General features: G+C 36.4%; 2 protein-coding genes and 2 long non-coding RNA genes across 5 annotated transcripts; 2 read left to right on the forward strand and 2 right to left on the reverse strand.

Moving 5' to 3' along the window:
• Window positions 1-2,821: 2,821 nt before the first annotated feature.
• On the reverse strand, window positions 2,822-17,827 carry LOC307163893. Its single transcript, XR_013822167.1, has 3 exons — window positions 17,757-17,827; window positions 6,530-6,667; window positions 2,822-2,897 (listed from the first exon to the last, which is right to left on the reverse strand). It is a non-coding gene; the product is annotated as an uncharacterized lncRNA (long non-coding RNA).
• On the forward strand, window positions 3,949-21,930 carry vil1 (villin 1). 2 transcript variants are annotated; one of them, XM_079880193.1, is made up of 20 exons: window positions 3,949-4,251; window positions 9,951-10,057; window positions 10,171-10,245; window positions 10,343-10,539; window positions 12,090-12,198; window positions 13,960-14,070; window positions 14,199-14,401; window positions 14,486-14,564; window positions 15,189-15,287; window positions 15,674-15,827; window positions 16,458-16,558; window positions 16,637-16,774; window positions 16,961-17,119; window positions 17,760-17,939; window positions 18,842-18,987; window positions 19,468-19,612; window positions 19,700-19,888; window positions 19,986-20,054; window positions 20,258-20,428; window positions 21,209-21,930. In XM_079880193.1, the coding sequence occupies exons 2-20, from the start codon at window positions 9,980-9,982 to the stop codon at window positions 21,320-21,322; spliced, it is 2,517 nt and encodes an 838-aa protein (XP_079736319.1). In that variant the 5' UTR covers window positions 3,949-4,251; window positions 9,951-9,979; the 3' UTR covers window positions 21,323-21,930. The 2 variants fall into 2 exon arrangements, with proteins under 2 accessions (XP_079736319.1, XP_079736320.1); XM_079880194.1 differs by lacking the exon at window positions 3,949-4,251 and adding an exon at window positions 6,329-6,563.
• On the reverse strand, window positions 19,813-24,111 carry LOC307163892. The gene is made up of 3 exons (XR_013822166.1): window positions 23,982-24,111; window positions 21,192-21,289; window positions 19,813-19,866 (listed from the first exon to the last, which is right to left on the reverse strand). It is a non-coding gene; the product is annotated as an uncharacterized lncRNA (long non-coding RNA).
• On the forward strand, window positions 23,973-27,549 carry LOC307163890 (spermine oxidase-like). Its single transcript, XM_079880201.1, has 4 exons — window positions 23,973-24,030; window positions 25,147-26,345; window positions 26,445-26,628; window positions 27,000-27,549. The coding sequence occupies exons 2-4, from the start codon at window positions 25,165-25,167 to the stop codon at window positions 27,117-27,119; spliced, it is 1,485 nt and encodes a 494-aa protein (XP_079736327.1). The 5' UTR covers window positions 23,973-24,030; window positions 25,147-25,164; the 3' UTR covers window positions 27,120-27,549.
• The last annotated feature ends 369 nt before the right edge of the window (window positions 27,550-27,918 follow it).

The following is a 27,918-nucleotide window of genomic DNA, read 5'->3' on the forward strand; positions in this document are numbered from 1 at the left end:
CTGCAGTGTCAGGAAGGGTAAAACAAGTAATAAAAACTCAGTGAGTGTTTTAGCGCAATTTTCTGACGTCATGGGATCACAACACTAAGAGATAGTAAATCTTTTTATGTTTTTTTTTTTTTTTTTGTGTGCGTTCCCGAGATTAGACCTTCCTTAACATAATGCCGAAAACCCGAAGTCTCTAGGTGGTCTGGTTGAGGAGGAGATAGAAGTGCAAGATTGGTGCGCACAGACAGAACAGAAATCATGAGTTAACAATCGCAATTTTGTCCGTAGGAAAATTGCGCTAAAAAGTGCAGGCAAGCCGGACAGTTCTCTCTTCTCGCAGTGGATCTGACACCTGCGAGATCAAAGATGGATATCGCGGGATTCACGCTCGTCCACAGTGTTGCTAATAAACTGGATGTAATTTAAGTTCTGTTGCTTTTATATGAAAATAAATATAATGAACAAGACACCCAAAGTACTTATTTAATTCCATTCCAAATATTTACCAATCATGTTTTCTTTAATACAGGATTATAGACATATGTGGGTTTTTTTAAAAATTAAAATTAAATTGCATAACCCATAGAGATCGCATTCGCACTGTCAGATAGTTTGGGAATATTCACACATAATGTATACACATAAAACATGATATCAGAGTTTTAAAATCAAACATTTTAAAAGAGAACAACACTGTACATCATGGTTGTTTAAACCAATGAGCATTAAGCTGTGTCGTCAAGCAAGTCGTTTCCCATCGTGCTTTTGATCAGCGCAGTCGCTGGAGAACAACTGCGCACGACTGCAGAATCCGACACGTCCGCCTTGCTCTGATGTCATGCTGACGTAAAAAGGCGCAAGGCGGACGTGTCGGATTCTGCAGTCGTGCGCAGTTGTTCTCCAGCGACTGCGCTGATCAAAAGCACGATGGGAAACGACTTGCTTGACGACACAGCTTAATGCTCATTGGTTTAAACAACCATGATGTTGGACCGCACTCGGACACATTTCGAACGGGCATGCATGTCGCGCTGATCACCGGTGATCGGTTCTGCGCAGATTTTTCTCATCTCAAACAAGCCTATTTTCATCTCACGGAATGATGATAATATCAGAAACTCTCAGTAACGGTGTTCATTTCGACCCGGAGTCGGACAATAATGCCTACAGAGTCAGAGTGCTGTATAGAGATGGAACAGGTATAGTTTAGTTTAATTACGGTTATAACGTATTTGTCATCTGCTTGTATGTATCCACTATTAATAGCCTACAAGTCTGCTGTTTCGGACCAGGTCCGAATAATGATAAAAAATATACTGATGAGTTTAATAAAGTTTATTGTACATCACACAAAAGATGAAGCGTAAGTTTTACTCCAGAAAATCACCGTAAGAGCTGAGTAAACAGTAAGTTATAAGAAGTGCGTAAGTACATAAACGAATTTCGGTAGAGTTGAGGGAGCATTTTCTTTAAAAACAAAATAATTCCACCTCGTCTTCAGCGGCTGCCTCAGATTTCGGGAGTAAATAGAGAGAGCTATGTGGATTAATACATCCAGCCACACAACACCTACAACGCTTGGGAGACATTCTCCTCAGTGCAGCAGCTGTGAACTCGATCAGGGCGGGTCTATGTTAAAACGGCAGTGTCTGTCAACACTTGTGGGCGGGGCCTGTGCTTAGTGACGTCACTAAAACAGCATTCTGAAAACAGGTCGTTGGGAGACACTGCTGATGATTTATGATTAATAAAAAAGGAGTGAGTGGATTTTTATCACTATTGGCTGGTTGTGTACACACACTGCCAACACACATTTATGTCCAAACAGCATGCAAAAGTGAATTTTGCATAATAGGTCCACTTTAAATTTGATAAAAAATTCTAAAACTAGACCTGGTCTTACTTCATTAAAAATCTTTTCATAAGAGTCAACTGAAAAATAACGAGTTAGTGCTATCATAGTCTATCAAAATATGCTTCAGTATTAATGGATTTTGGAACGAGGGGCATAAAGGAGGGTCTTCACCCGTTACCAGAAACATATGAGTTAGTCTGGAGTGCCCTATTCGACAGCGTGTATAGGTACTATGATCCCAGCGATTTTCAAAATGGACACAGCGCTTTACACCAACCACAGGATTGATTTAGTAAAGTTTGTTTGTTATAATAATTTTGAGCTCTGAGGGTGGAATTGGGCACTTTTTGAGCTCTGAAGATGAAGCTTCCTTAGCCACAGCATCAGCTTGTTCATTTCCTTGAATTTCTTGCCCTGGCAGTGGTACCTAACAAAAAATTTTCACAAATGCTGGGTGTTCATTTTTGGAAGATGCCAGAGTCTGATGACTGGATTTTGAGTCTGTCATTAATAGGAAATTTCGCTGTTGAGAAGTTTTAATATGCCAAAATGATACTAAACTGAACTATAATAAGGAATCTGTACTCCATTTTTCTGATGGTTGACCACAAAGCCAGCTGAATCATGATCTCCAGACTTCGACCCATCTGTATATATTGGGATGTATGATGGAAAACTTACTCGGATACTTAAAAGTTGTTTGTATAATCATTTGGATGAGTTTGAGATTTGCTCTTCTTAGATCCATGATTATGATTGTTTTTTTTTTGGTATTCCATGGGGGAATACTGCAAAAGTGTGTCTGGCTAAGTACATTTAAATCAACTTTGATATTTTCCAGGTGGGTTTTAATTCGTAATCCAAAGGGACAAAAACTCCTTGTTTTTTTCTTTGCCTGTTTAAGAAGTGATGATTGTGAAACTCAGAAATGATTGTGTCCAAACCTAAAGGCAACTGCAGTGCTTCCCAGTCAGTCAACAGGCAGCGTTTGCCTTTAAAACATACACCTTTAGGCTTTAGACTGGCTAGGTCCCATAATGTCATGTTTCATGATCTAAAAAAAGAAAGAAAAAAAAAGCTTTAGACGCAAACAACTAAATATTTAATGGCTGCAATGCTTTATTCTCAGTAGAAACAAAATTACAAGTACAGTCAGTACATAGTCATCATAAGTGCATACAGTCCCTCCGAAGCCATTTTTATTCTTTCTTGCACAGAATAGTGGAATATTATATCATCTATGCAGAATTGTTGCAAAATTTGTAAAGACGGAAAGAAATATTGATTACACTGATCACAGGGAACAGTAAAGAAATGTATAATGTTACAAATGATTTCTATTTCAAAGAAAATAGAGTAAAATGCTGTTCTTTTGAACTTTTTATTCATCAAAGAATCTTGAAATAAACTGTTTTCAACATTGATAATAATGAGAAATGGTTCTTGAGCAGCAAATCAGCATATTAGAATGATTTCTGAAGGATCATGTGACACTGAAGACTGTAATAAAAGTAATGACAGTTGAAAATTCAGCTTTGCAACAGAAAAAAACACATTATGCAACTATATAAGGAAATATATTAAAATATAAAACAGTTATTTTGGTAACCCTTTATTTTAAGGTGACGTAGTTAGACGTTATAACAGTAACTCATGCATAATTACAAGTAACTAACCTTAAACTAAACCCTAACTCTATAGCAAGTACATGTTAAAGTAATATTACAAAGTACTTATTTGAGTGTAACTACGTCAGCTTAAAATAAAGTGTAACCGTTTTTTTATTGTACTCACAATATCTAATACTCTTTTTACTGCATTTGTATAAATTTGTGTAAATGCAGCCTCGTGAGCATAAAAGACTTCTTTTAAAAATGTTACCGACCCCAAAAAATGAACTGAAACCGACCAGAAACCCTACAGTGTTCTGGGTCCAGCAGGGCTCAGGTTGGGTAGCAACTGTAACTACTGTATATCTCCGCTGCCCTTAAGAACAAACTAGATCAAGGCAATTATGTAGACATTATGCAAACATTTAGACCTGCCTTGATGCCGTCCTACCTCCGTTTACCTATAAAGGCAGCATTTGTTTTAGATTTGATAGCGCATGGTTGAAGCCCAACCTCCACTGAGGCCTAACACACTCTGCAGCACAATCACAAAAGCAGGTTCATGGAGCTGAACTAACGCCATGTTAACGTGTGTCCTGGATTATGTAAGAGAAGGGGGTGAGTTCGAACTGAAGCACTGGTGGCTGGCTGCTCTCTCTGTTAATGAGTTTGAGGAAGGAGAGGGGAGCGGCCGCATTCTGGAGGCTGAAGTTCACCTAGAGACTATCTGGAGGTGAAAAGATAGGAGCGAAGCCCAACTCTTGGCTATCAAGGACAGAAATACACTGCCTAAAGAAGGTAGGCAACATTCTCTGGCAATTAAAGTACTTTGAACTATAAAAAGAGAACAACTATTTTCTAGTTTAGATGATTTTTTATTTATAAACGTCATGCTTTATCTATGCAAGAGCTTGTGCAACTCCTTTGTGGTGGCATTTTTTGGTGGAATGTGCATTTCGGGTTAAGGGAAGTCAAATTAGTAAATCCACGGCAATTTCATTCTCAATTTGCCCTGTTTCCCATGCATCCTTCATTATTTCATTCACAAAGGCTCTACTGTTGGGCCAACTGTAGTAGAATAACAGTGAGCCACTGTACATCTCAGTAATAATCACCCCCTCCCACTTTTGATGGTCTATTCAACTCTCGAAAGATCCAGCCAGCTCTTTGCTGCCAGGGCATTTTGTAACCTATACTTCACTTGCCAAATAAATCAAGAAAAGACGGTCTTGTATTGATGCTATAGACAACATTGATGCACTGAAGGAACTTCAGAGATTCTGAGATTCACCAAGGAGGTCCCATGACCAAAGAGGCTTTAACTAGATCATAGCACAGGAAACATTTAACATAATTGCTGCACATTTATTTTTAAACCATTTGTGCAATTGTCATGGCATACTTGATTCATTCGGTAATTATGCATGGACTTTGGAATTGTAGTAAGATAAACTAACAGTCAAAAGTTTGGACACACCTACTCTTTTTATTATTACCCTTTTCCTCATTTTATTATTGAAGTTAAAATATCAAACCTATAAAATAACACAACTGGAAATATGGAATTATGATGCAAAAAATGTTTAACAAATCAAAGCTATATTTTATTGCATCTTCTTTTGAACCATGCTGGGATGCTTTTTAAACCATGTTGACATGCTTTTTGTTCTCTATCTGCTCCCATACAGTACATCCATTTAAAAATTAACTATTAGTTTTGTACAGAAATTATGTGTAGGCAACTTGCCTACTAAAGTAAATCCAAGTATTTCAGCATTAGACTTGGTCAAAAGGGTTATAACATCTTGAGAAATATAATTGTTTCCGTCAATTGTTTCCAGACTTTGACTGGTTATTAGTTGCATGTAATACCACAAAAGCGAAAGAGTTAACCAGTAATACATTCCAGTCCAGATTAGTGCATGTTTTCTAGCTCTTTGAATTTAAGCTTCAAATCAGGGTTATTTTGGTTGGAGATTTTTTTGTTGTTGTCTGGAATTCCTGTTAGAAGAGGGCTTGTAGTATTAGCATAAAAACTCCATGACAGGTCTCTAGTTTATTTTTCACTCAAAAATTAATAATTTACATCATTTACTCACCCTCATTTTACAAACCTGGACAAAAAACATCATCAAAATATCTTCATCAAAATTACATGATGACAGGGTTTTCAGGTACAGGTGAAATATCCTTTAAAATTTCACAATCATACAAGTTGACTCATCTTACTAATTGCCAATATCTCATAGGTAGATATGACCTCAGGCTTTGGAGCCTCTCCTTCTCTTTAAATATACAGATATATATATATTCTGAGCAGATTAGATATGTAGTATGTAGAGCTAAAGGGAATGTGTAACTGATGAATTTCTAAAAATTACAATCCTATCTGCTCTAGCGAAGAGATACAGACGTCGCTTGGTAAACTTAGCAGGAAAAAATCAGGCAACAGACATGGAATTCCCTGGAATATATAGAAATAAGCGCATTTTAAAACTAAATGAAATTTAAAGACAGGCCAGAATTGTTTTAAATAAATAATATAGTGTTTTTTTTATATATAACCCCTGAAAAAACCCTTGAATATCAGAGAATTGTAAGTTGATTTTAAAGTTTTAATATAAAGCCATTAAACATCATGCCTGGAAAATATTATGTAGTGCTTATAATTTTTTTCTTGTTACGTTCATTAAATAAACATTTATTTTTATTGAGAGTGAAACTCATTGGTCAGAAGGAAGAATTGGTCAGTATATAGTCCACAGTCATGTCAACACATCAGAGTAAAATGCAGAGGACAAGTATGTGCAGCAGCAGATGGGCTGGGGGTGGAGAGGTAAACAATACATTTGTTTCGTTTTATTGCTCAGAGACATCTACTGGGGAGGGGGGTGAGATAAACACATCATTCATGTAACTACAGATATGACACACCTGTATGCATATCACCTGCTCTTGCCATATATGGCCCTGAGTGAATGAACATAGAGAGAGATAAAAGTGCAAGGGTTGTAAAGTAGAGAGAGAGGGAGTTGCGCAGTCTCCAGCACTGTCTGTAAACCAGCAGCACCTTTACCTGGCTGCGTCCTTCTCGATTGCTCCGGTGGCAGGTGAGTTCCTCTTTTTCTCACTCTTTCCATTGCAGAAAAGACCTTTAGCTTTGACGATGCTCATTAAAGTGATTCATTAGCCAAGCAGACTGTAAAAGTTGACCCTGCAAAAGAGGAAAAAAAGGAAAACCACTTGTAAATTGGGTGAATAATACAACAGTGCTTCTTATTTGAAATTTAAGTTTAATCAGATATTTTTTACCTTAATATGTATCATTAATCATTGGTTTTAATTACACTTCTAATATTAGCTGCAAAATATATTCCTGTCTTATAAGATTAAATATAGTTCATAATATCTATTGGGTTACACTTAATTTTACAGTATGTGTACTTACCCCAAAAAGTACTGGTAATATACAGCAACTACATGGGTTAAGGTTAGGTTTAGGGGTTACCTAGTTATAACCGTACTGTAGTTGCTAAGTACGTAGTATGTACATGCAGAACAGGACTGCAAAATAAAGTGCTACCATCTATTGAATCAATTAACTGATTCATTTGAAGCATTTGACATATACATACATATACATTTATATGTAAAATATTATCACAAAGTTCATAGCAAATGAAGTCAATGTCTCAATGAATATCTGGTGACCAAAAGCGTCCATTGTATATTCTGGCTTTATGCTTGAATAACTTGACAACATGCTATTTTTGCCTATATAACATTGTTCATTATAAGTTTGTATTGCGTAATCGGACTGAAGGTTGGATTGGCCATGGTGGGCAGTTTACAGGAAGAATATTAATCAAGGTTAGGGAAGGAGGTGGAGATGAGACATGTTCACAGCACTGTCAGGCCTGATCAAACACCGGGCGGTTACATAAAAACTCTGCACACTTTCCTGTTTGTTCTGACACACCGCATCTAATAATGGAGGGCAGATAATTCATGATATGGTGTTGTATTTGCAACAGCAGAGAGGAGCCATTATTGCACTAACGACATAACTTTAAGATTTAGTTAGGAAATATGAACCTTTGCACTGAGCAGAGGGTTTGTGACCAGTGACTTAAGGGTCAGTGCAATCTGTTTAAACGCTAGAGACAGCGATATAGTCCCTAATAAAACCCAACCATCCAATCAAACTAGGGAGATTGAGTCATCTGTATTATCACACCATATCAACATCTGCAAGGTATCAGGGAAACATAAAAAAGATGTAGATAAGAAAGCTCATAAATTTGGGATATGCAAACAGAAAATGATCCTCTAGGGTGTGTGTGTAGATACATAAAGGGTGTATACTGTATGCATGTATGTATGTATATTATTTGTCAATAATGACTGGCTCGCTGTACACAATCTGACTTTTTTACATCAGTTTGGTCCTGGAGGACTAGATCTGCTAAGCTGCTGCTGTTGATTATTGTTTCTGCTGCAGAGCAATTATGGAATTGCTATTGCTAATATATATGTAAGATGCTGCAGCATAAATCATGTAGCAAATTTAGACAGGTGGAGCTGGGGAGGTGGAGGGTTTCTGTTAGCAACCCTAACTCTAACTCTGATAGCGTGTTGAGGACTAGCCTACAGCAAACACTAGACCAGATTTAAATGTTGAGCAAGCAATCTTATTGGCTGTAGGATCAGCAGAGGCCAATCAGCTTGTGCCATGTGGTAATAATGTGATTGCTTGCAGATGACTGAACTATATACTGTATGATTGATGAATACACATTACATTGGCTGAAAGACATCATTAAATTACAACAGCGTTTCATGTAAGAGCTGTCATCAGGTGCGATGACCCCACATGATCTGATAGTAGCTTCCTGCCTCATTTGTTAAACACAACACCACAGAAATGCAGTCGTCCGAAAAAAGATGATAGCGATCAAGCATTGGCAAGTGTTTTTTTTTTTTATCATTACGGAACCAGGATGTGGAAAGGAGGACAGAGATAGTGGAAGGGAGGATGGAGAGGATTTGGTTGATACTTTAACATGAAATGTAGTTTGCACAGAGGGGTAGTTTCCCCTTTAAACAGAGGGGTAGTATTCACACAACAAAGACAAAGCAAACGCAATATAATCAAATTAAATTGCAAAAAATCGTGTCACCTGGGCCAAAGTAAAACATATTCATATAATAAATAATAAAAGTGGACTGGATAACACAAACAAATTATTAGAATCTTTATCATTAAATTATTAAAATCTGTGCTGATTAAATCAATATCTAGTTCAGTCCAAAAAATAGGTATTTTGTATGGTTTCCAGTAAAATATTTAAATATAAATATACCAAAAATATACATTTAGATTTGTTTTCAGATAATCTATAATTAACGTTAAAAATAAATAAACGAATTCAAATTAAATAAATATTTTGCATAAAAATCAAGCCTATTTTAGGAAGATTTTTGCATTTTGACATTATTTTCATTACAATTAAGCACCTTTTATTCACCAAGAATATATCTTGAATTAAGTTTTTTATACCACATTTAATGCATAAATGTCACAAAACAAAAAATTAAAAAAATAAATAAAAAGACTAAAAGAGAATAAAGCGTATCCTCAAATTAAACTAAAAAGATATGGCATTTAAAAAAAAAAATCCTTCTCAAGTAAATGTATCTTGTTATAAGGATGTTTATATGGAAAACAAAACCATATTTGCAGTCAACACAGTTCGAAGTATGTGCTCACTTCAGCAGATAAAGTGAAGTATTGTAGGTCTTGATCACACTCTGACATCTAAGCTACACTTAAAGATAACTGCTAGATGTGGGGGTGTATTTTACTACACATTTGCATGATATATGACATGAGGCTTTAATTTCCTTTCCAAGGGCCAGCTGACTATCTTTCTTCCACAAGCAAGGTTTCAAATAGCTTTAGGGTCTGGGTTTATAATGCATTATAAACTGAAGAGCAAACTAATGCATGAAACTTTAGGCCGCACCCTCTTTTGCCTTTGAATGACACTGAAGAAGCCTAACAGAAAATAAATCATTAAGCAAGCATTAAAGAGACCATGGCCATAAACAACAAAGCCATATTAGCTTTGTGGGATTAACATATTTCATTATTAGTTTAAAAAAAGTAATTCAGTGGAAATCTTTGTTTTCCTTGCAAGTCTATGTACTGTAATATCAAATACAGCATGTTTTTGAAAAAAACTGCATATATTTTTATTGGGAACTGTAACTTTTACTATTATATACTTTGCTATATTGTGATCAAGGAAAAGGGGTAGATACAAGAAAATGGGTGTGTAAACAGCTTGTAGCTTTGTATTAGAGAATCCTACTTAATGTAAAATTCACACACACATTTATCAGGAAATCATTCACAGTATATATATGTAACTCTAGGAAACATCTCACTGAATTCAAGTAATTCCTATCCAACCCTCCCTTTTTCTCTCTTCCAGGTATTTCGCTGAGACTTTAAGCTGGCACCATGCCACAGGACGTCAAGACCAATGTTCCCAAAGTCCTCAATAAAACCACACCAGGACTTCAGATATGGAGAGTGGAGGTAAGCAGGAATGATAGACAGCACCGCTACTTTGTCAAATCAGTGCATTCGTATCTCAGATCCTGACATCTTTAGCAAATTACTAATCAGTCTTCTGTTTGATCAATGGTCAGAACATGGAGCTCGTGCCCTGTCCATCTAAAACATATGGACAGTTTTTTGAGGGAGACAGCTATGTAATACTCTATGTAAGTATCAGTGCTAAGTGTCCTTTAATTAACTCAAATGCTTTTGAGCTGACAACCTTACAGGTCAATGAACGAATGGTTGCACTTGCATTTTCAGACTCACAAGACCAGCAACAACTACACCTATGACATTCATTATTGGCTGGGCAAGGCCACCTCCCAGGATGAGCAGGGAGCAGCAGCGATATACACCACGCAGATGGATGACCACCTGGGGGGTGCTGCTGTGCAGCATCGTGAGGCCCAGGGCCATGAAAGCGCCACCTTCCAAGGATACTTCAAACAGGGCATCATGTAAGCCATCTTGGATTACCTTGGATGAATCTAATCAAAACATGATTCACCCCAAAATCAAAAACAAATTTATAAATAAAATAATAAGGATAGTAGTAATAAGAAGACCTTTTATTTTGATCAAATAAGTTTAAGTTTAAGACCATTAGAATTCATGGCAAATAAATTATGTCATTATTACTCACCCTCATGTCGTTCCAACCCAGTAAGACTTGTGTTTATCTTTGGAACACAAGCTAAGATCTTTTTGATGAAATCTGAGAGCTTTCTGTCCCTCCATTGACAGTCTATGTAACTACCACTTTCAAGCCCCAGAAAGATAGTAAAGTGTGACCACCGTACATATGGTGAAGGTTCCTATCTTGATTTATTGATTTAATTATTTATTGTGATTTGATCTAAGTATCTATATGTTGTATGTATTTCAACTTATTTATGAATCCTGTGATTCAAAATGTCTTAATGACTCTGAAGTACAGAGTTCATTAAAAGACAACAAAGAGGACCTTTTAAGAAACCACTAACTATTGTCTTTCTCCCTCATTTACTGCTAATTTTTTTTTAACTGCTTACAGTCCTCACGACTGCATGGGACCTGTAACAAAAGATATCATAAAAGTAATTCATGTGACACCAGCGATTTATCCTAAATTTTCTGAAGGGAAGTGAGTACATTGTTTGCGCAAAAAACATAATTGACCACTTTCTTTACAAAATATTAATCTCCACGATACATGCACGTTGTGTTGATGCAAGAGCAGACTCGTTGGAGATTATTATTTTGTAAAGAAAGTGGTAAATTATGGGTTGTTTTTGTTTTGCGCATATAAAGCACATGCATCACTTCATCAATTTGAGGTTAAAGGGACAGAAAGCTCTCAGATTTCATCAGAAAGATCTTTCATTTGTGTTCCGAAGACAAACGAAAGTCTTACAGGTTTGAAAAGACATTTAAAAAAAAAGACAATTTAAAATTCTCATTACTGTTATGTTTCTAGATGTTTTACTTTTGAGCTTTTTTGTAATTCCCCTATTATTCCCAAATGTTCTTCTGATTATTGATTTTATGTTTAAATCAGCATATTTTAAAAGCTTTACCATTTAAATAGTATGTATGTTACATTACACTCATTGTCCTGAAAATAATGGAAAAAACATTAACTTTAAATACCCTTAATTTATTTTTAATTTATTTTATACTTATTTTTGTGGAGAAATCTGACCCTAACATGTTCTTGTTGGGAGTCATCCCTTACTGTAGTTTATATATGGTGTATAAAGGACATTTTCAAGGGGAGTTCTAATGTGTTCATCATGTGACTTCATACACAGTGCATTTATGTTCCTTCAATAGTCATTTCCGCAAAATGAGCCTCTTTATTTTAAGATGCAGCGTGATAAGAATCTGTTAGAATGCTTCTCTTCTCTTAGTCACAAAGAATTATAAAATGGGGAAGATTACAAAAATAGAATAGTTTCCAAGAAGTGATGAACTTTGAGTGGGTAAAAATGAGTTACAATTGATCACGCTGTTAATTTCATTATTCTAGATACAAAAAAGGTGGAGTCGCATCTGGGATGAAACAAGTGGAGACGAATACGTACAACATTCGCAGACTGCTGCATGTGAAGGGAAATAAGCATGTGGTTGCAGGAGAAGTAAGAATATCCCCAGTCAGAACACAATAGAGGAACTCAGACCCACTACATCAGGGGTTTTCAAAGACACAACTTACCCAATGGCGCGCACACACACACACACACACACACGTTCTTGTACATCTATCTTTATGAGGACATTCATTGACACAATGCAATCTCTAGCCGCTTACCCTAACCTTACCCTTCACAACTAAGTGCCTAACCCGAACCCTTACCCTAAACCTACCCTTAACCTAATTATAACCTTATCCCTAAAATCAAGTCTTGACCCTCAAACAGGCCTTTAAAGGGCACACACACACACACACACACACACACACACACACACACACACACACACACACACACACACACACACACACACACAGCAATGTCAGACTCTTAACTCCTCACTTTTATCATTGTTTGTGTTAACATGAAAAGTGCTGAAAAGTGCAGGTATGTTTTCAGAATAATAACAATTTAACTTTTTGAATTTATTAATTTAAACTGATTATTAGGCTATAATTTTTACCACTCTCCGCGCCCGCGCCTCCCCTGGCATGCTCTGGCGCCCCCTGGGGGAGGCGCGCCCCACACTTTGAAAACCCCATGCACTACATCAATACATGCTGGCCAATGGTGTAAAAAATCTCCATCTAGATTGTGTGACTTTTAACTACTTCTTTTTTCCATGCGTCAGCCACACAAAAACCAACCACCAACATCATGCCTAAAATATTAACACCCACTTAAGAAAGGTTTAAAATCATCCAGTCCATGTTGATTTGAAACATATTTAAGTGCCTCCGCATGCCATGCATTGTTTTATTTACTAATTTCAAGATGAAGAGGAAAGGAATAACATAGGCAAACTTTCGTCATTTACATAATATCTAAATGACTTCAGGAATAAGATCTGTATAAATATTAACATACTATGCATCCACATAATGAATTATTAAATTAATTATATAAATGTATTAGTATTACATAAATATTATGTCTCCTGTACCACCTTGAGAGGCAGTTATAAGCAGTGTCGGGGAAAGTTATTTTTAAAAGTAATGCGTTACTCCCTAAAAAATAACTAATTGGCTTACTTAGTTACTTTTTATGGTAAGAAATGTGTTACGTTACTTATGTGTTACATTTTCTCTCCTGGGCTGGGCTTGCTTGTTTGTTTTTGAACTAGTTCTGGATTGCAGAAGAATAGGACGCAGGAGAAGAAAGTTCAGAACTCTTATTTCGGCAATAAAAACAAAGAAAAATTAAACAAATGTGATGTTTAACTCAAGTCATTATTGCTTATTAGTATGGTTACAGTGGATCAGCGAAGGTCAGCAGCAAAGACATTGATTAATAAAGTGAGATTAAATACAGAAAGTATATTTGTATTATAATATACTTCATTATTCCATGTTTGCATTTCACTGTTTATATTAATTTTTATACTAAATCTGTTTTTGAGCAAGTGAGTTGAGTAAATGCATGCTCACATTTAGTATAGAACTACAATAAGCAACAGCGCACACAACACATCTTCACTTTACTCTTGATTTCTCTCAACATACGGACATGAGAGGTGTCAGTCAATAAATGGGAAAACAAAGTAACTTGCGTTACTTATTTGAAAAAGGAAGATTTATTTTTTTTTGCTAATTTCTCATTACTTGAAAACTTCTCGTTACTTGAAAAAAGTAATCTGATTACATAACTTGCGTTACTTGTAATCCCCCAAAAAGTGTAAATAATGAGGCTCAATCCCTCTGTGTTCAGGTGGAAATGAACTGGAACAGTTTTAATAAAGGTGATGTGTTCCTGCTGGACCTGGGGAGCCTGATCATTCAGTGGAATGGGCCCAAGAGTAACCGAATGGAGAGGTTAAGGGTAAACCATTAGAACTCATTTGCTATGCAAAAAAAGCACAATTTAGCAGTGTAAAGAATCACATTCTTGAAGCTGAAGGTTTATATGACCACATATGCACAGTAAGCATACTGAAGACTTTTTTATAGGGAATGAACCTAGCGAAGGACATCCGTGACCGAGAGAGAGGCGGACGAGCACAAGTGACTGTAGTGGAAGGAGATGATGAGAAATCTTCTGAGGAAGCCATGAACATGATGAAGCAGGCACTGGGGGAGAGAAGAGAGATCAAAGATGCCATCCCAGATCAGATCGTTGATGAGAAACTGAAGACTGCCATTAAACTCTTTCAGTGAGTTAAATTTGAACCTGTTTTAAGAATACTCCTGCTGCATTATTTTGTTGAAAAATAACTAAAATAATCTTGTGTGAAAAGTATTTCAGATGCTGAGGGGAACCTTGTAGTGCAGGAAGTGGCAGTGAAACCTCTCACACAAGACCTACTAAAAACCGAGGTATGACTAACCCTGACCTTGCAACCAACCTACACACCACAGCATAAAACAATTCTGTACAAAGGCCAAGATGATAGCATAGGATCCAGTGATGTATATTGTAGTCAAATGTCACACTTAGACCTTATCAAAGTGTAAGGTTGCATTTCATTGATCACAGCTGGGAGGGACATGTGATGAAATAGTTAGGGTCATGAAAAAGTGAGCCAAGGCAGGAGCAGTTGGAGGAAATGGTTTGAAAAGAAAGAGGAATTTCTGACGTCAACTGATTTTGTTTCAGATGCATAGCAAGTTATTACATTATTGCATTTTGATACAAGATTATGAAGACAAAGTTTTTTTTTTTTTTTTTAAATAGCATGCACCAATGAATTGTGCACAATAAGACCAAGAACACGACTTCAAAAAGTAAATAGAATCAAATCTAATTTCATGACTTGAAGTAAGACAAAAAAAAAAGCAAGTTGTACTGTATGCAAGATGACCAGCTATCCAAATGCAAATTGAGTGTATAATTGTTATTTTAGTACACAAGAGGCATGGCTGTTGTTACACAGCATAAAGACACTGCTAAGTTGCACACAGTATAAATGTATGCCAAGTGAAATCTGATTCCTGTGGCAGGACTGCTATCTGCTGGATCAAGGTGGAATAAAGATCTTTGTCTGGAAGGGCAAAAAGGCATCAAAAACTGAAAGGGCGGAGTCTCTGAAGAAAGCAGAGGTGAGAAAAGACCATTCAAATACACTTGAAGCACTAATCAATTTTTTTTTTACAATGGGCCTCATTCACCAACTGTGTATACACACGTATTTGTGCGTAAAAACTTATGTGTGAATAACGTCAAGCAGAAATTATGATTTATCGTCAACTAATTGATCGTACAAGTCTTTAGGTTATCCTGTTTTGAGAAAGGATTTTTTTCATTTTGTTTATTTTGCTGGGGAACCATTTATGCGCACATTAGAACAATTGTACAGTTATTAGTGAATAATGCCCAATATTTCTAATCTTAGCATAGTATATTGCATCAAATAGTAATGTAATCACATAGCAAATTATTGTGAAAGACACACTTCATCATCTCACCTAATATTCTATTGTTCTAGGCCTACATAAAGGCAAAAGCATATCCCACAACCACCAATGTAGAGACTGTGAGCGAAGGAGCAGAATCATCAGTGTTCAAGCAACTCTTCCAGAAGTGGACAGACAAGGGACAGACAGCTGGAATGGGAAGCACACACAGTCCAGGGAAAATAGGTGAGCATGGTGTACTAGTGTAAGACCGACTCTAAAGAACACTACTAAAGAAGCAGAAGCACTGGTAAAAACAGATGTCCAGGAGATAAAAAAGACAAAGGTTCAGGAGCTTGTAAAAATAGTGAAATATAAATGTGTTATCTTTGTAATAGTTAAAAATGACAAAAAAATAAACAGTTCTGCAATGCAGAGTTTGGGAAGTTACTTTAAAGCTCATAGCTTGTCCAGCTAGAGTTTAAGTTTAAATACAGTCAAGCTCATCCTTTGAAATAGTAGTTAGCTATACTACAATTCGCAAACGAAAAGTAGCTAACCATATGTATTAAAATCGTCCATTACTGCATCGCTACTTTTAGTTGTCATCTTTTCAACACTGCTGAAATGACAAATACTGTGCAGAAGAACTTCTATTTAAGAATAAGGCAGCATTCATACAGGATGCGATCTCATGTTTAAAAAAAAAACATATGTGGTGAGACGCTGATTAAAAAAAACCATTCCTCTACCCCGTGTACATAGGCCAATCATTAAAAAATACAAGAATGCATCCTGTTGTATAAACACCCCCTTAGAGACCCATCTTATTCTACATGACTCTGACTTTATTCATTTTATGATTGCTTTCTGTAGCCAAGGTTGAGCAAGTCAAATTTGACGCCACCTCTATGCATGCAAGACCTGACTTGGCTGCACAGCAGAAAATGGTGGATGATGGGTCAGGTGAAGCCGAGGTCAGTGAAATGACCTTTCATTGCCTTTCATGCATCTTAGTAAACAGAACTCATTGCATAAGTGTGTTCATCCCTCAGGTATGGAGGCTTGAGGACAATGAGCTTGTCCCTGTGGAAAGAAAGTGGCTCGGCCACTTCTACGGGGGGGACTGTTACCTTATTCTCTACAAATATGAAGTCAGCAGAAAAATACACTACATTCTGTATATGTGGCAAGTAGGTGTATCTTCCTCCCTCATTTTCTCACTCCCTGTACACTACCTTTCAAAAGTTTGGGGTCGGTAAGATTTTTTAATGTTAACCAAGGCTACATTTATTTAACCAAAAAACAGTAATATTGTGAAATATTATTAGAATCACTTAAAGTAACTATTTTCTATTTGAATATTTTAAAATGTTTAGGGGCGCCATGCAAGCACGGCAGAGCTGACAGCCTCTGCATATCAGGCTGTGATTCTGGACCAGAAGTACAATGGAGAACCGGTGCAGGTCCGCGTTCCCATGGGAAAGGAGCCCATGCACCTAATGGCTATTTTCAAGGGCAAAATGATTGTTTATGAGGTAGGTCTGTCAAACTGTTCCTTTCTATACGAAACACTTGGGCATTTCATCGGTTGTAACAACGGAAACCCAAACACACTTCCTGTTTTAGGGATGATTATGTTTCTGTTTCTAAAAACACTATCAGAAAATAAAGAAATAAATTATATATATATATATATATATATATATATATATACACACACACACACACACACACACACACACACACACAGTATATAGCAAAAAGTAAGAAGTGCAACAGCTTGCCACTGGGGCGGTACCTTAAAGATACAGCTTTGTCCCATATCAAATCAAGGTGCATATTAGGACTTAAGGGGGTCATTCTATTGCCTTAAGATACTAATATGCACCATTTAAGGGTAGATATGGATATGATGCAAAGGTGTACTTTTGAGGATATTGGTTCAATGACAAGCTACTCTTTTTTGCACATTGCACTTATTACAGCCTAACTTACTGAAAAGTGTCAAATGTGTGGTGCTTTCAAAACAATTGAGGTGGGACTGTCAAAGGCAAATCTGTGGAAGTAGGAGTGTTTGGGAAACAACTGTTGCTGCTAGAGGTGCAGAAATGACCCACTTATCATATATTTCTCACAGTGCATGCTAACTCATTTGTTGTTGTGATTGAATACCAGGAAGGAAGTTCCAGAGAAGGCTCCTCCCATTCTCAGCCGCCAGTAAGATTGTTTCACGTCCATGGAACGAATGAGTTCAACACGCGTGCCACTGAGGTGCCTCCACGTTCATCTTCTCTGAACTCCAATGATGTCTTTGTGCTCAGCACAGATAAGTGCTGCTACCTGTGGTATGGCAAGGTCGGTAGAGTTTAATGCTAAAAACATCTGACATATTTCAAAAGATATTTCTGAAAAAGTATAGGGGAGCACCAGTAATGTCCCACATGGAAATAACCTATATGAGGATACAGTATATGCGCATATATGAAACCTATATGCAGTTTATATGCACATATATGCAGCATATATACAGCATATATGCACATATATGATAATATATATGCTGCATATATGCGTATATATGCCACATATAGGCAAAATTGAGGTGCATATATGTGCATATACAGGCCATATAGGTCTCCTGTATTGCTTCTTTATATCCACATATAAGCCCTATATGTACATACAAGATATGTCTCATATAGCTCATGGCAGGATGGTCATTTTGTAGCTCATATCTCACTTTGGCAACTGTCATACATGATGCCTAGCTCAGATAGGCACATCTATCAATTCGAAGCTCACGGAGCTGAGAAGATCAAAAAGATTCATTTTTTTTTTTCTGTTCAGTTTTTTGTCTTATTTTTGTTCTTGTACTATTTGATTGTTGTTAAGTAAATAAATAATGTAAATTTCTACATTTCGGCCTTTTATTTATGTTGCCTATAGCTATGGATTTTAATAATTTTACTAATATATAGGTAAACAAATAGGTGCATATATACAGTAGGTGAACATATAGGTGCATATATACGTGCATATATGCACACATACATACGTGCATATATGCACGTATATATGTACACATATATGTGCATATATGTACATATAATATAGGAAAACGGCCAATTTTATATACGTCACATATATTAAAAACCTATATCAAAACCTATATTAAAACATATATGTTTATATAGGTTCTTTCCATGTGGGGTCTTACATGTCTGTCCTAAATACTTGACTTTAATATTACCATGCAGGGCTGCAGTGGGGATGAGAGAGAGATGGCCAAATCACTGGCTGACATCATCTCCAAAAGGGAGAAAAATGTTATTGCAGAGGGTCAGGAACCAGCTGACTTCTGGGTAAACCTTGGTGGAAAGTCCCAGTATGCCAGCAGCAAAAGGTACAGCAAAAACTGCACACATGTTAATGCACAAATTATTATGGCTCTGTTCCAAAATCTGTTGAGCTGTTAATTGAAAAAAATGATATATTTCTCCATCATTTTAAATTCGGTTATATCATTCGCAATGCTTCATGGGATTGTAGTTCTTTCCCTTATTAAATCAGTTAAGTACTCTGTCTTTTTTGCTTCAAATAAAAAACAAGTTTGTAATTTTGTGTAATGGTTGGCTTGGTTCATGGCTTAAAACGATTTAACAAAGACTTTTAAAAAATGAAAAGTGAAATGGAAAAAATACTTCCGGAACCAATGCCACAGAAAAAGTTGCACTGTTGCACTGATGCAATTGGACAATTGATTTCAATAGGGTTTAGCATTATGGCATGCATTTTGCCATTGCTTTCATTGCAAAGGAAAGGATATATGTGATTCCACGTACACAGTTTTGGGACACAGCCAATAAGTTTCTCCCATTCTCAGACTTCAGGATGAGAACATTAGTGTTACGCCCCGGTTGTTTGAGTGCTCCAACCAGACGGGTCGCTTTATAGCGACAGAGATTACAAACTTCAACCAAGATGACCTGGATGAGGATGATGTGATGTTGCTGGACATCTGGGATCAGGTGAATGTCAGGGTGGTTGTCTCTCTGTGCAATTGTTCATATCTTTTTCATACCACTAGAAATCACAGCACAATTATGTTCTGTTAGGTGTACCTGTGGATCGGCAAAGGTGCCAATGACACGGAGAAGAAGGAAGCAGTGGTTACGGCACAGGAATATCTGAAGTCCCATCCTGCAGGGCGTGACCTGGAGACACCTATCCTAGTGGTCAAGCAAGGGTTTGAGCCGCCCACCTTTACAGGATGGTTCTATGCCTGGGACCCACAAAAGTGGAGTGTAAGTGGCTGACATGAGTTTACTTTCTTTCAGCATGACAACTTATTTCACAAGTGTATGGTACAGGTGATGAATGTTTTTTTTAATTGTCTTTTAGGGTGGGAAATCCTACGACCAGCTTAAATCAGAGCTTGGAGATGCAACTGATCTTATCAAAATTACTGTGGTAAGTTCTTAATTGTTTTTAAGGGCTTAAATGGTAAAGCGTGACCCTAGCAAAGTCAGTGTCCTAGGTTGAATTACCTAGGGAATGCAGGAACTGATACAAATTTACAGTAACTTGAATGCTCTTTAAATTGCTTAGGGCAAAAAGCGCCTGCAAAATGCATAAATGTGACATGTGAGGATGTTTTGAAATCTTGTGCACAGGATCTGACCCAACCAATCTCAAACCAAACCAACTCAACTCAAAGTAACTCAACTCAAGGCCAAGGGGGTAATATGATACCCCGTTCTGTCACGCAAACCTTCCCTCCAGAGAAGCTGGTGAACACTCAGACAGAAGACCTGCCTGAAGGAGTCGACCCCACAAGAAAAGAGGTAAACTCGGGTTTAATTTAACTGAATGAGATCTAATATATGTGATGAGTGCCGAGAAATTTTACGCGAACAAATACATAGATCTGACTATTTTACGTGTGTACTCTAATGGTCTAGTTGTTTTGTGATTTCACCGGAACGAATAGAGAGTGACATATGAAGACTGATCCACTGGCAACGGGCACTTTGATCACTTGATTTAAAAAAACACCACATTTCAGCGCTAGATCGCCTCTTATTTAACAAACGAATGAAATGAATGTTCTGCTAGTTAACTGGAGATGCTTTATTTATTTGTATTGGTACATCCGTGCCATGAGATGTTTTAAAAAGTGGTGGGGACAATATCGACCCTGGCAAAAAGTGGTGGGGACATGTCCCACCAGTCCCACCCGCAAATGATACCTATGGTATAAGAACATTTTATTACAAACTAAATTAGTAAATAAACACTATAAATGTGAATACTATCTCTTTGGAGAATGACAATACCTGTCAAGAATATGGGTCATATTGCACTTAATAAAAATGTAAAATAAAATAATAAAACACAAAATAAAAAAACACAAAATAAAAATGTATATATATATATATATATATATATACACTTTTTTAAAAAGAAAATAAAGCTTATTTTAAGACTTTTATGGTTTTTAGATCATGGACTTATTTTCATGACAGTGCAAGAAAAACCCCATTCTCTTTTTAATGTGACCTGGACATGTTATGGTAAGAATGATCTATTGATAAAACTAACACACACCTTCATCATCTGTGCAGGACTATCTCTCAAACGAAGACTTCGCCCTGATCATGGGGATTTCTCGGATGGATTTCTATGCTATGCCGTCCTGGAAGCAACTGAACGTGAAGAAACAAAAGGGCCTGTTTTAGGATGGAAAACATGGTACAGATTGTACACAAATACAATCCTGTGCTACAAAACAGACTTCCTCTTGTTAGACTGTGTGGTGCCATGCAAAAACACTACAGTCAGGATCATTTCTTTTTAGAGTTTTTAGATTTACATGTTTACATATAATTACTTTATTTAAATATATTTTTGCACATGCAAACTGATTTATTTGAAATTGCTGTATTTGAAGTTAATGTTATAAAGCAGAATTAATTAGTACCTAATTTTACAACAGAAAATATGGGAAAATGAAGCTCGTAGGTCTTTTTTTTACACTGCGATTATTGAAGCTGCTTTGTGAACTTCGATTTTAATCTTTTGTTAATGCATCTCAATGGGATACCTTCAAGCACTGACTAAAAGCTGCTTTTTACACAAGTGGCTTAAGCACTACAATAACATTTAATATATTTGAGCCAAGATAAAGGTTTTTATGTGAGGTTAATCACGTATAGTGTTAATTATTGGAGGAGACTGTATACTGTCTAATGTGTAATTTCCATTATTAATCATTTACTGTATACAAGAGGCACACCACCTGTCTAATGGAAAAGTCAATAAACAGAAAAAGACCTCATTGAAATGGAAAATCTTTTGTTGCCTCTTTACCAATGCAAATATTATACATTAACTCATGCACAATATCAATAGGGTCCTGCAAAACCCTTTTTGTGGCCCTGAGCAAAGCATTTGCATCTTAATCTAGCAAAACAGCAAACTTGTAACAAGGACAGTTCTTATTTAAATAGCATAGATATCAAAGCTTGAGAATGGTAGTCAAATTATGACAGCCAACTAGTTACTCAGGAAAGCTATCTGATGTATAAGTCACCCTAACTGGTAGGAGAAAAAGCTCAGTCTAGGTTAGTTTGCTGGTTCTTGAAAACCTGAACTTAAGGCTGGTTTAAGTTGTTATGGGATTGTAATTAACGCAAAGAGTTTAATCAGGGATGCAACTTGAAAAGCCTTTGAAAAACATAGGCAGTCAGTGATAGAATTACCTCAGACACCTCGTAGTACAGCAGAACAATGATTAAATATATAAATAATCATTCTAACATAAACTAAAATATGATTCATAAATAAGTAAATCAGGTCTGTCAACTCTCACGCAATTGACTCTGTTCTCACGTCACACATCCATTTCTTTAACCATTAAGTCCAACATGTGCAGCACAAATCTGTCATACAGGCTACTTGAAATTATAATGAGAACACGACTGTAAAAGAATGTTGTGAATTCTTTTTGTGCCTGTGTTTCAGTGCGTTGTTGTGGAAAGAGCACATCCACAGAGTTACACAGTCAAGTTCACTTGTGCATTTGCAGCCTTTTGTGCCATTGTAAATTGTAATATTTTGTTGCATATGATTAATCTCATATAGGATACTTTTGGTTAAGTTAATTAACGATGCAGTAAAGCGCTTCATTGTACCGGTGATCATATAGCTTCAGCACGCACGCTCAAACAGCAATGCACAAAATTAATAACTACTAGGACTGTCATATAGAGTAGTCAACAAGTGGATCAAAACCTTTTATCAAAGTTATACATGAATTTTGAACAATAGCCAATTACCCATTCTTGTCTTTGGACAACTTTGATTTAACTTTTTTGATCCACTTCAAATGTTGAGTACTGTGCATTATAATGAGAACACTATTTTAATAAAATGTGAATTCTTTGGGTTTAGTTGCTGTTTCAGTGCGTTGTTACAGGAAGAGCGCATCCACAACAGGAGTTGCTACATTCACTACGGATATTGACTATGTAACTTATTTCAAGTTCATCTGTGCGTGATTTTGTGAAAATATAAGTCGATTTATTATGTTTATTTTGTATAAATATATGATTTTTCTTATATAGGATATGTTTCATTGAGCTAATTAACCTTCTAGCAAAGCGCTTCAGTTGTTCTTCAGCGCGTGCAGATTTTACAGCAATTATGCTATTTGAAACAGTAAGATTAACAGTTGACTATTACTGTAATATTAAAAATGCTTAATATTTTTTCCAAAAACATTGATATACATACATAACTTTGGATCTTAAAAATGTATTGATATGTTGAGATTAACATTAACTAAGATTAATAAATCCTGTAGAAGTACACCCTTACACTGGTTCAAACTAGGCTACTGTATTGTATATGTTTGATTTGTGTTGAAGTGTTTATGGCTTTTAATGGTGAGCCTTTTGTTTTTGTAATCAGGCTCTCAAAGTATATAAAAATTTGGATTTAGATTTATCTGCCAATATTATCGGTTATTGGCTTTCAAATATAAAGAATTATCGGTTATCGGTTTCGGACAAATTTTTAATTTTGGTGCATTCCTATCAGAATCAAATCGCAAGCTTATGAATTGAAATCGTGAAACTTTTGTTAAGCACCAATAAAAAACATTGGCCCACCAATCATTGTACCATGTAAAATTTATAACATGTTGACACTATAACTTTTTTAACTAAATTCTGTTATACCAAATGTTTTGACAATCACAATACACTTATTGTGCTGCAAGTTTTTTTAACAACCCCCCCCCCCCCCCAATCCAACCAATAAAACCCCCCACCTTCCATAATTCTCACTCCAAGCTAAACTCAAAAGTTGGCAGTCGAGTATATTCGCGAGACCAACCTTGAGATGATTGCAAGAGCTGCAGTAAAATGTAGATAGCGCTTCTAAGGTGGGTTGTTTGGCTTATTTTCGTTCAATCATTTCTCTTTTTTTGGTTTGTCTGTTCGGTGATGGATTCGTTGTTTGAAGGTTTTTTTCAAGTAGCCTATTTATAGGTAATTTCATAGTTGATCGTGAAGTTTGGGCGAAACCACTTTTACCTCAGGACGCAAGTGGCCAAAGAAAAGTTTAACTGCGTCATCTTCTGCATGAGCAGAATTATTGTGATTGTGATTTTATCCAGAAAAATAAATAAATAAATCGCATTAAAAATGAGATATTTCTTAAAGGGCTTGCGTTTGGAGTTTTCCATTGAAAAGTCTACCATTCACGGCACGTTTACATGTGACAAATCGCAAACATATATTAAAAGGTGTAGGCCTACTCAGCAATTGTTCCCTCATTCATAAAAGCTTTAGCACTAAATAAATAATTACAACTATCTGTCTGTTTATTGGGATGACTGTTTTGCAATTGTGAAGTTTCATTCTTAATTGTTTAAATGTTATTAAGACATAGAGAAATATAAGTATTATTTTAGATAAGCATATATTTTATTAATTTATTTTTGTTTGTTTGGGGGTTGGACCAAATGTCCTTTTAAAGATGTATTTTTTTTTATTTTTTTTTTATGAATTATCTTTTTCTACAGTACACAGACATTTCTTTAGAATTTTCTCTTTGATAAACGTAAATGTCACTGTTTTCACACTGTCATTAGGCCTACCATCAAGGCAGCAGTATAAAAACAAGAATTTGTTAATTCGTGGAGTTTTACTGGGCAGCAAATACATTTTTTAAGTATCATATAGCCTCCAAAGTGCAAACGAGATGAGGTCATATGCTGCATGCTTTAGGATTTAAATCTGTATTTGCCATTGGATGTCCCATGACCGCCTGATCTCTAAGTAAACAATGATACTATGTATTGTATGGATTACAAAGGTCAGGTTTTACAGGTGTTACAGGTGTTTAAGCACAGGTATATAAAGGAAACTCCTTTAGAGCATCGTGCACTTCACCCATATCATCTGTACTCTCTGTTATTTGCTATTATTGCTGAGCAAGAGTTGATTTTTGTTCTTACTGCTACATTTACATTTCCTGCTTTTCTCTCTCTAAACAGCTCAACAAAGCAGCAATAATGAGTACTTGTTCGGGACCAGAAAATTCCAAAGTTGTAGTGGTAGGTTCAGGTTTTGCAGGTTTGGCTGCTGCCGCCAAGTTAGTGGAGGCAGGGTTTGAAAATGTCCTGGTTCTTGAGGCAAAGGAAAGAGTTGGAGGTCGAGCGCACACCACTAAACCGTTCAGCGAGAATGTCATTGAAGTTGGAGCTAACTGGATCCACGGGCAGAAAGGAAACCCCCTGTTCAAGATTGCGAAAGAGGAGAACCTGCTATCTGAGGGACCTTCTGCACGCAAAAACATGTGCCAGCCTCGTTCTGTAACTCCTCAAGATTACTTTTTCAAAGAAGATGGGAAGCAGGTCTCCACAAAAGTTGTAGATCAGGTGACTTCGTGCTTCAGCAAGCTCACCGACAAAGCTTTTGATGATGAACTCAAGAGCAGGCACAGGAAACTAACTCTAGGTGCTTATCTGGATGATGCCTTTGGTGAAGCTCCTTTAGCGGCGACAGAAGACGGCCGGCAAGTTTTTGAATGGTGCAAGAGGAATGAATGCACAGATGAGGCTTGCTCTAGCCTCTATGAAGTTTCTGCATCTCAGATTAGCAATTACACTGCTCTAGAGGGAGGATTTTTTAATACATTGGGACCTGGTGGCTATCGAGCAGTTTTGGATGTTCTCCTGAAAGATCTGCCTTCGGGAACTGTCCAGTGTAGTGCACCGGTCAAGAGCATCCAATGGGACTTGGTCAGTGGTGAAGATCAAAGGTATCCTGTTAAGGTTGTCTGTGAAAATGGACAGAGCTTTGAGGCAGATCATGTGATTGTCACCGTATCTCTGGGGGTTCTCAAAGACAAAGCGTCAACCATGTTCGAACCGTCCTTACCGGAAAAAAAGCTGTCTGCAATTGAGAATCTTGGCTTTGGGATAGTGGACAAAATTTTCCTGTTTTTTGAGGAACGTTTCTGGCCAGACGACTGTTCCGGCGTTCAGCTGGTGTGGAAAGAAGGGCCTGAAGATAAAGATGTGTATGAGTCTCTGTCTAAAGGAGAAACCTGGAAAAAGACGTGGTTCAAGAAGATCACTGGTTTTGATACAGTGGCTCGTCATCCCACGGCTCTGTGTGGCTGGATCACAGGTAGAGAAGCTCTGTATATGGAGAATCTTCAGGACAGTGAAATCGGAGCTATCTGTGTGAGGTATGGTGACATAAATGATGGAATATATGATGTATGATCATTTTACCATGGTCAAATATCTGTCTGCCATATATAACAAACTCTGTTTTGTCTTTAAAGGTTGCTCAGGTCTTTCACAGGCTGGTCAGTGCCAGAAGTCTCAAAGATACTGATCACCAGATGGGGTTCTGATTCCCACGTCCGTGGCTCCTATACATTTATTCCTGATGGTGTCAATGGAGTGGAAGCACACAAGGCATTAGCGTCACCTCTTCCCCCTAAAAATAAATGCAGAGGCAGGAAGGTAACTCTTAATATCTTGTATAAATGTTTGATTATTTAGGTTATGCATATATATAGTATGAGCCAGTGTTATTTTAGTATTATTTATATACTATCATTGTATTCGTAAAATGTAATAATTAACTTTTATATTAATGTTTTCAGTTTTTTTTGTATTTTTTTGTATTTTTTTTGTTTTTATCATTTATATTAGTTTTTGTTTTTTAATATTTTTTGTAATTTTACATGTAAAATAACTTTAAGTTCTAAAATCACTAACATAAATTAGTTTCATTTCCCTTTATTTTATTATAACTATTTCAATGAACATAAATAATTTTTAATTTTTAAAAATGATTAACAAAATGATTTTATTTCTCTCTGTTTTTGAAGCACCTTCAGGTGTTGTTTGCTGGAGAAGCTACACATGATAAATTCTACACCACAACCCATGGAGCGTACCTCACAGGCGTCAGAGAAGCAGAAAGACTCATAAGCTATTACGCCGATTGAACATACAGTACCAAAAAGAAAAAAACATACACTTTGGTTTCATGAAGATAACATTTTACGATCATATAACATTTTATAGACTTCACACACCCTATAGCCTTCACCACATTGTGTTTAAATGACCCATAGGTAGTTTATAACTGCCTGACAAACAGCATAAATCCAAATGCTTACATCCAACTGATCACATTCTATGTATATCTCTGTCTGGTTAAATGTTATTACTCCAACATTTGTTAAATCTGGTCATTTGTTAAACCGTGTTATATGATGGAGAAATATTTCCCACACACCAAGCAATGTTAAATCATTTTCTAAAATGTATCTTTAAGTATACTAATTAAATGAAGTAAATTAGTGGTTCTCAAACTGAGTACCCTCGGGTGGTATGCAGCATGATCCTGAAATTTACACAATAAATATTCTAAAAATTGCCTCTAATTTATTTGTGGAAAAGTTGCTCAATATAAAAAGGACTTTTGCAATGAGACTGTGCCTTGTTTAAAATAACTTGTTACACTGTGAATATCTATGGTGAGCACAAGCAATATTATAATCAGATACACACAATTATTGCATAATATTAGGCTAGTTAGCATTTCAATTATGAACAGCCATACTCTTATGCAAGGCAGACTTAAATGACTGGATTTTTGTGGTGCTGTTTAATATGAGACTTGAGCTCCAAATTATAGGCTCAGTCACCAGGTCCACCAGAAGTGTTTCCTGCAGAATATTGCAACTTTTAAAATAGTATTTTAAGCTATAGTAAGTGGCATTAAATATTAAAAAGTGCTTT

Source organism: Squalius cephalus, assembly GCF_949319135.1.
Source record: "Squalius cephalus genome assembly, chromosome: 9".
NCBI lineage: Eukaryota > Metazoa > Chordata > Actinopteri > Cypriniformes > Leuciscidae > Squalius > Squalius cephalus.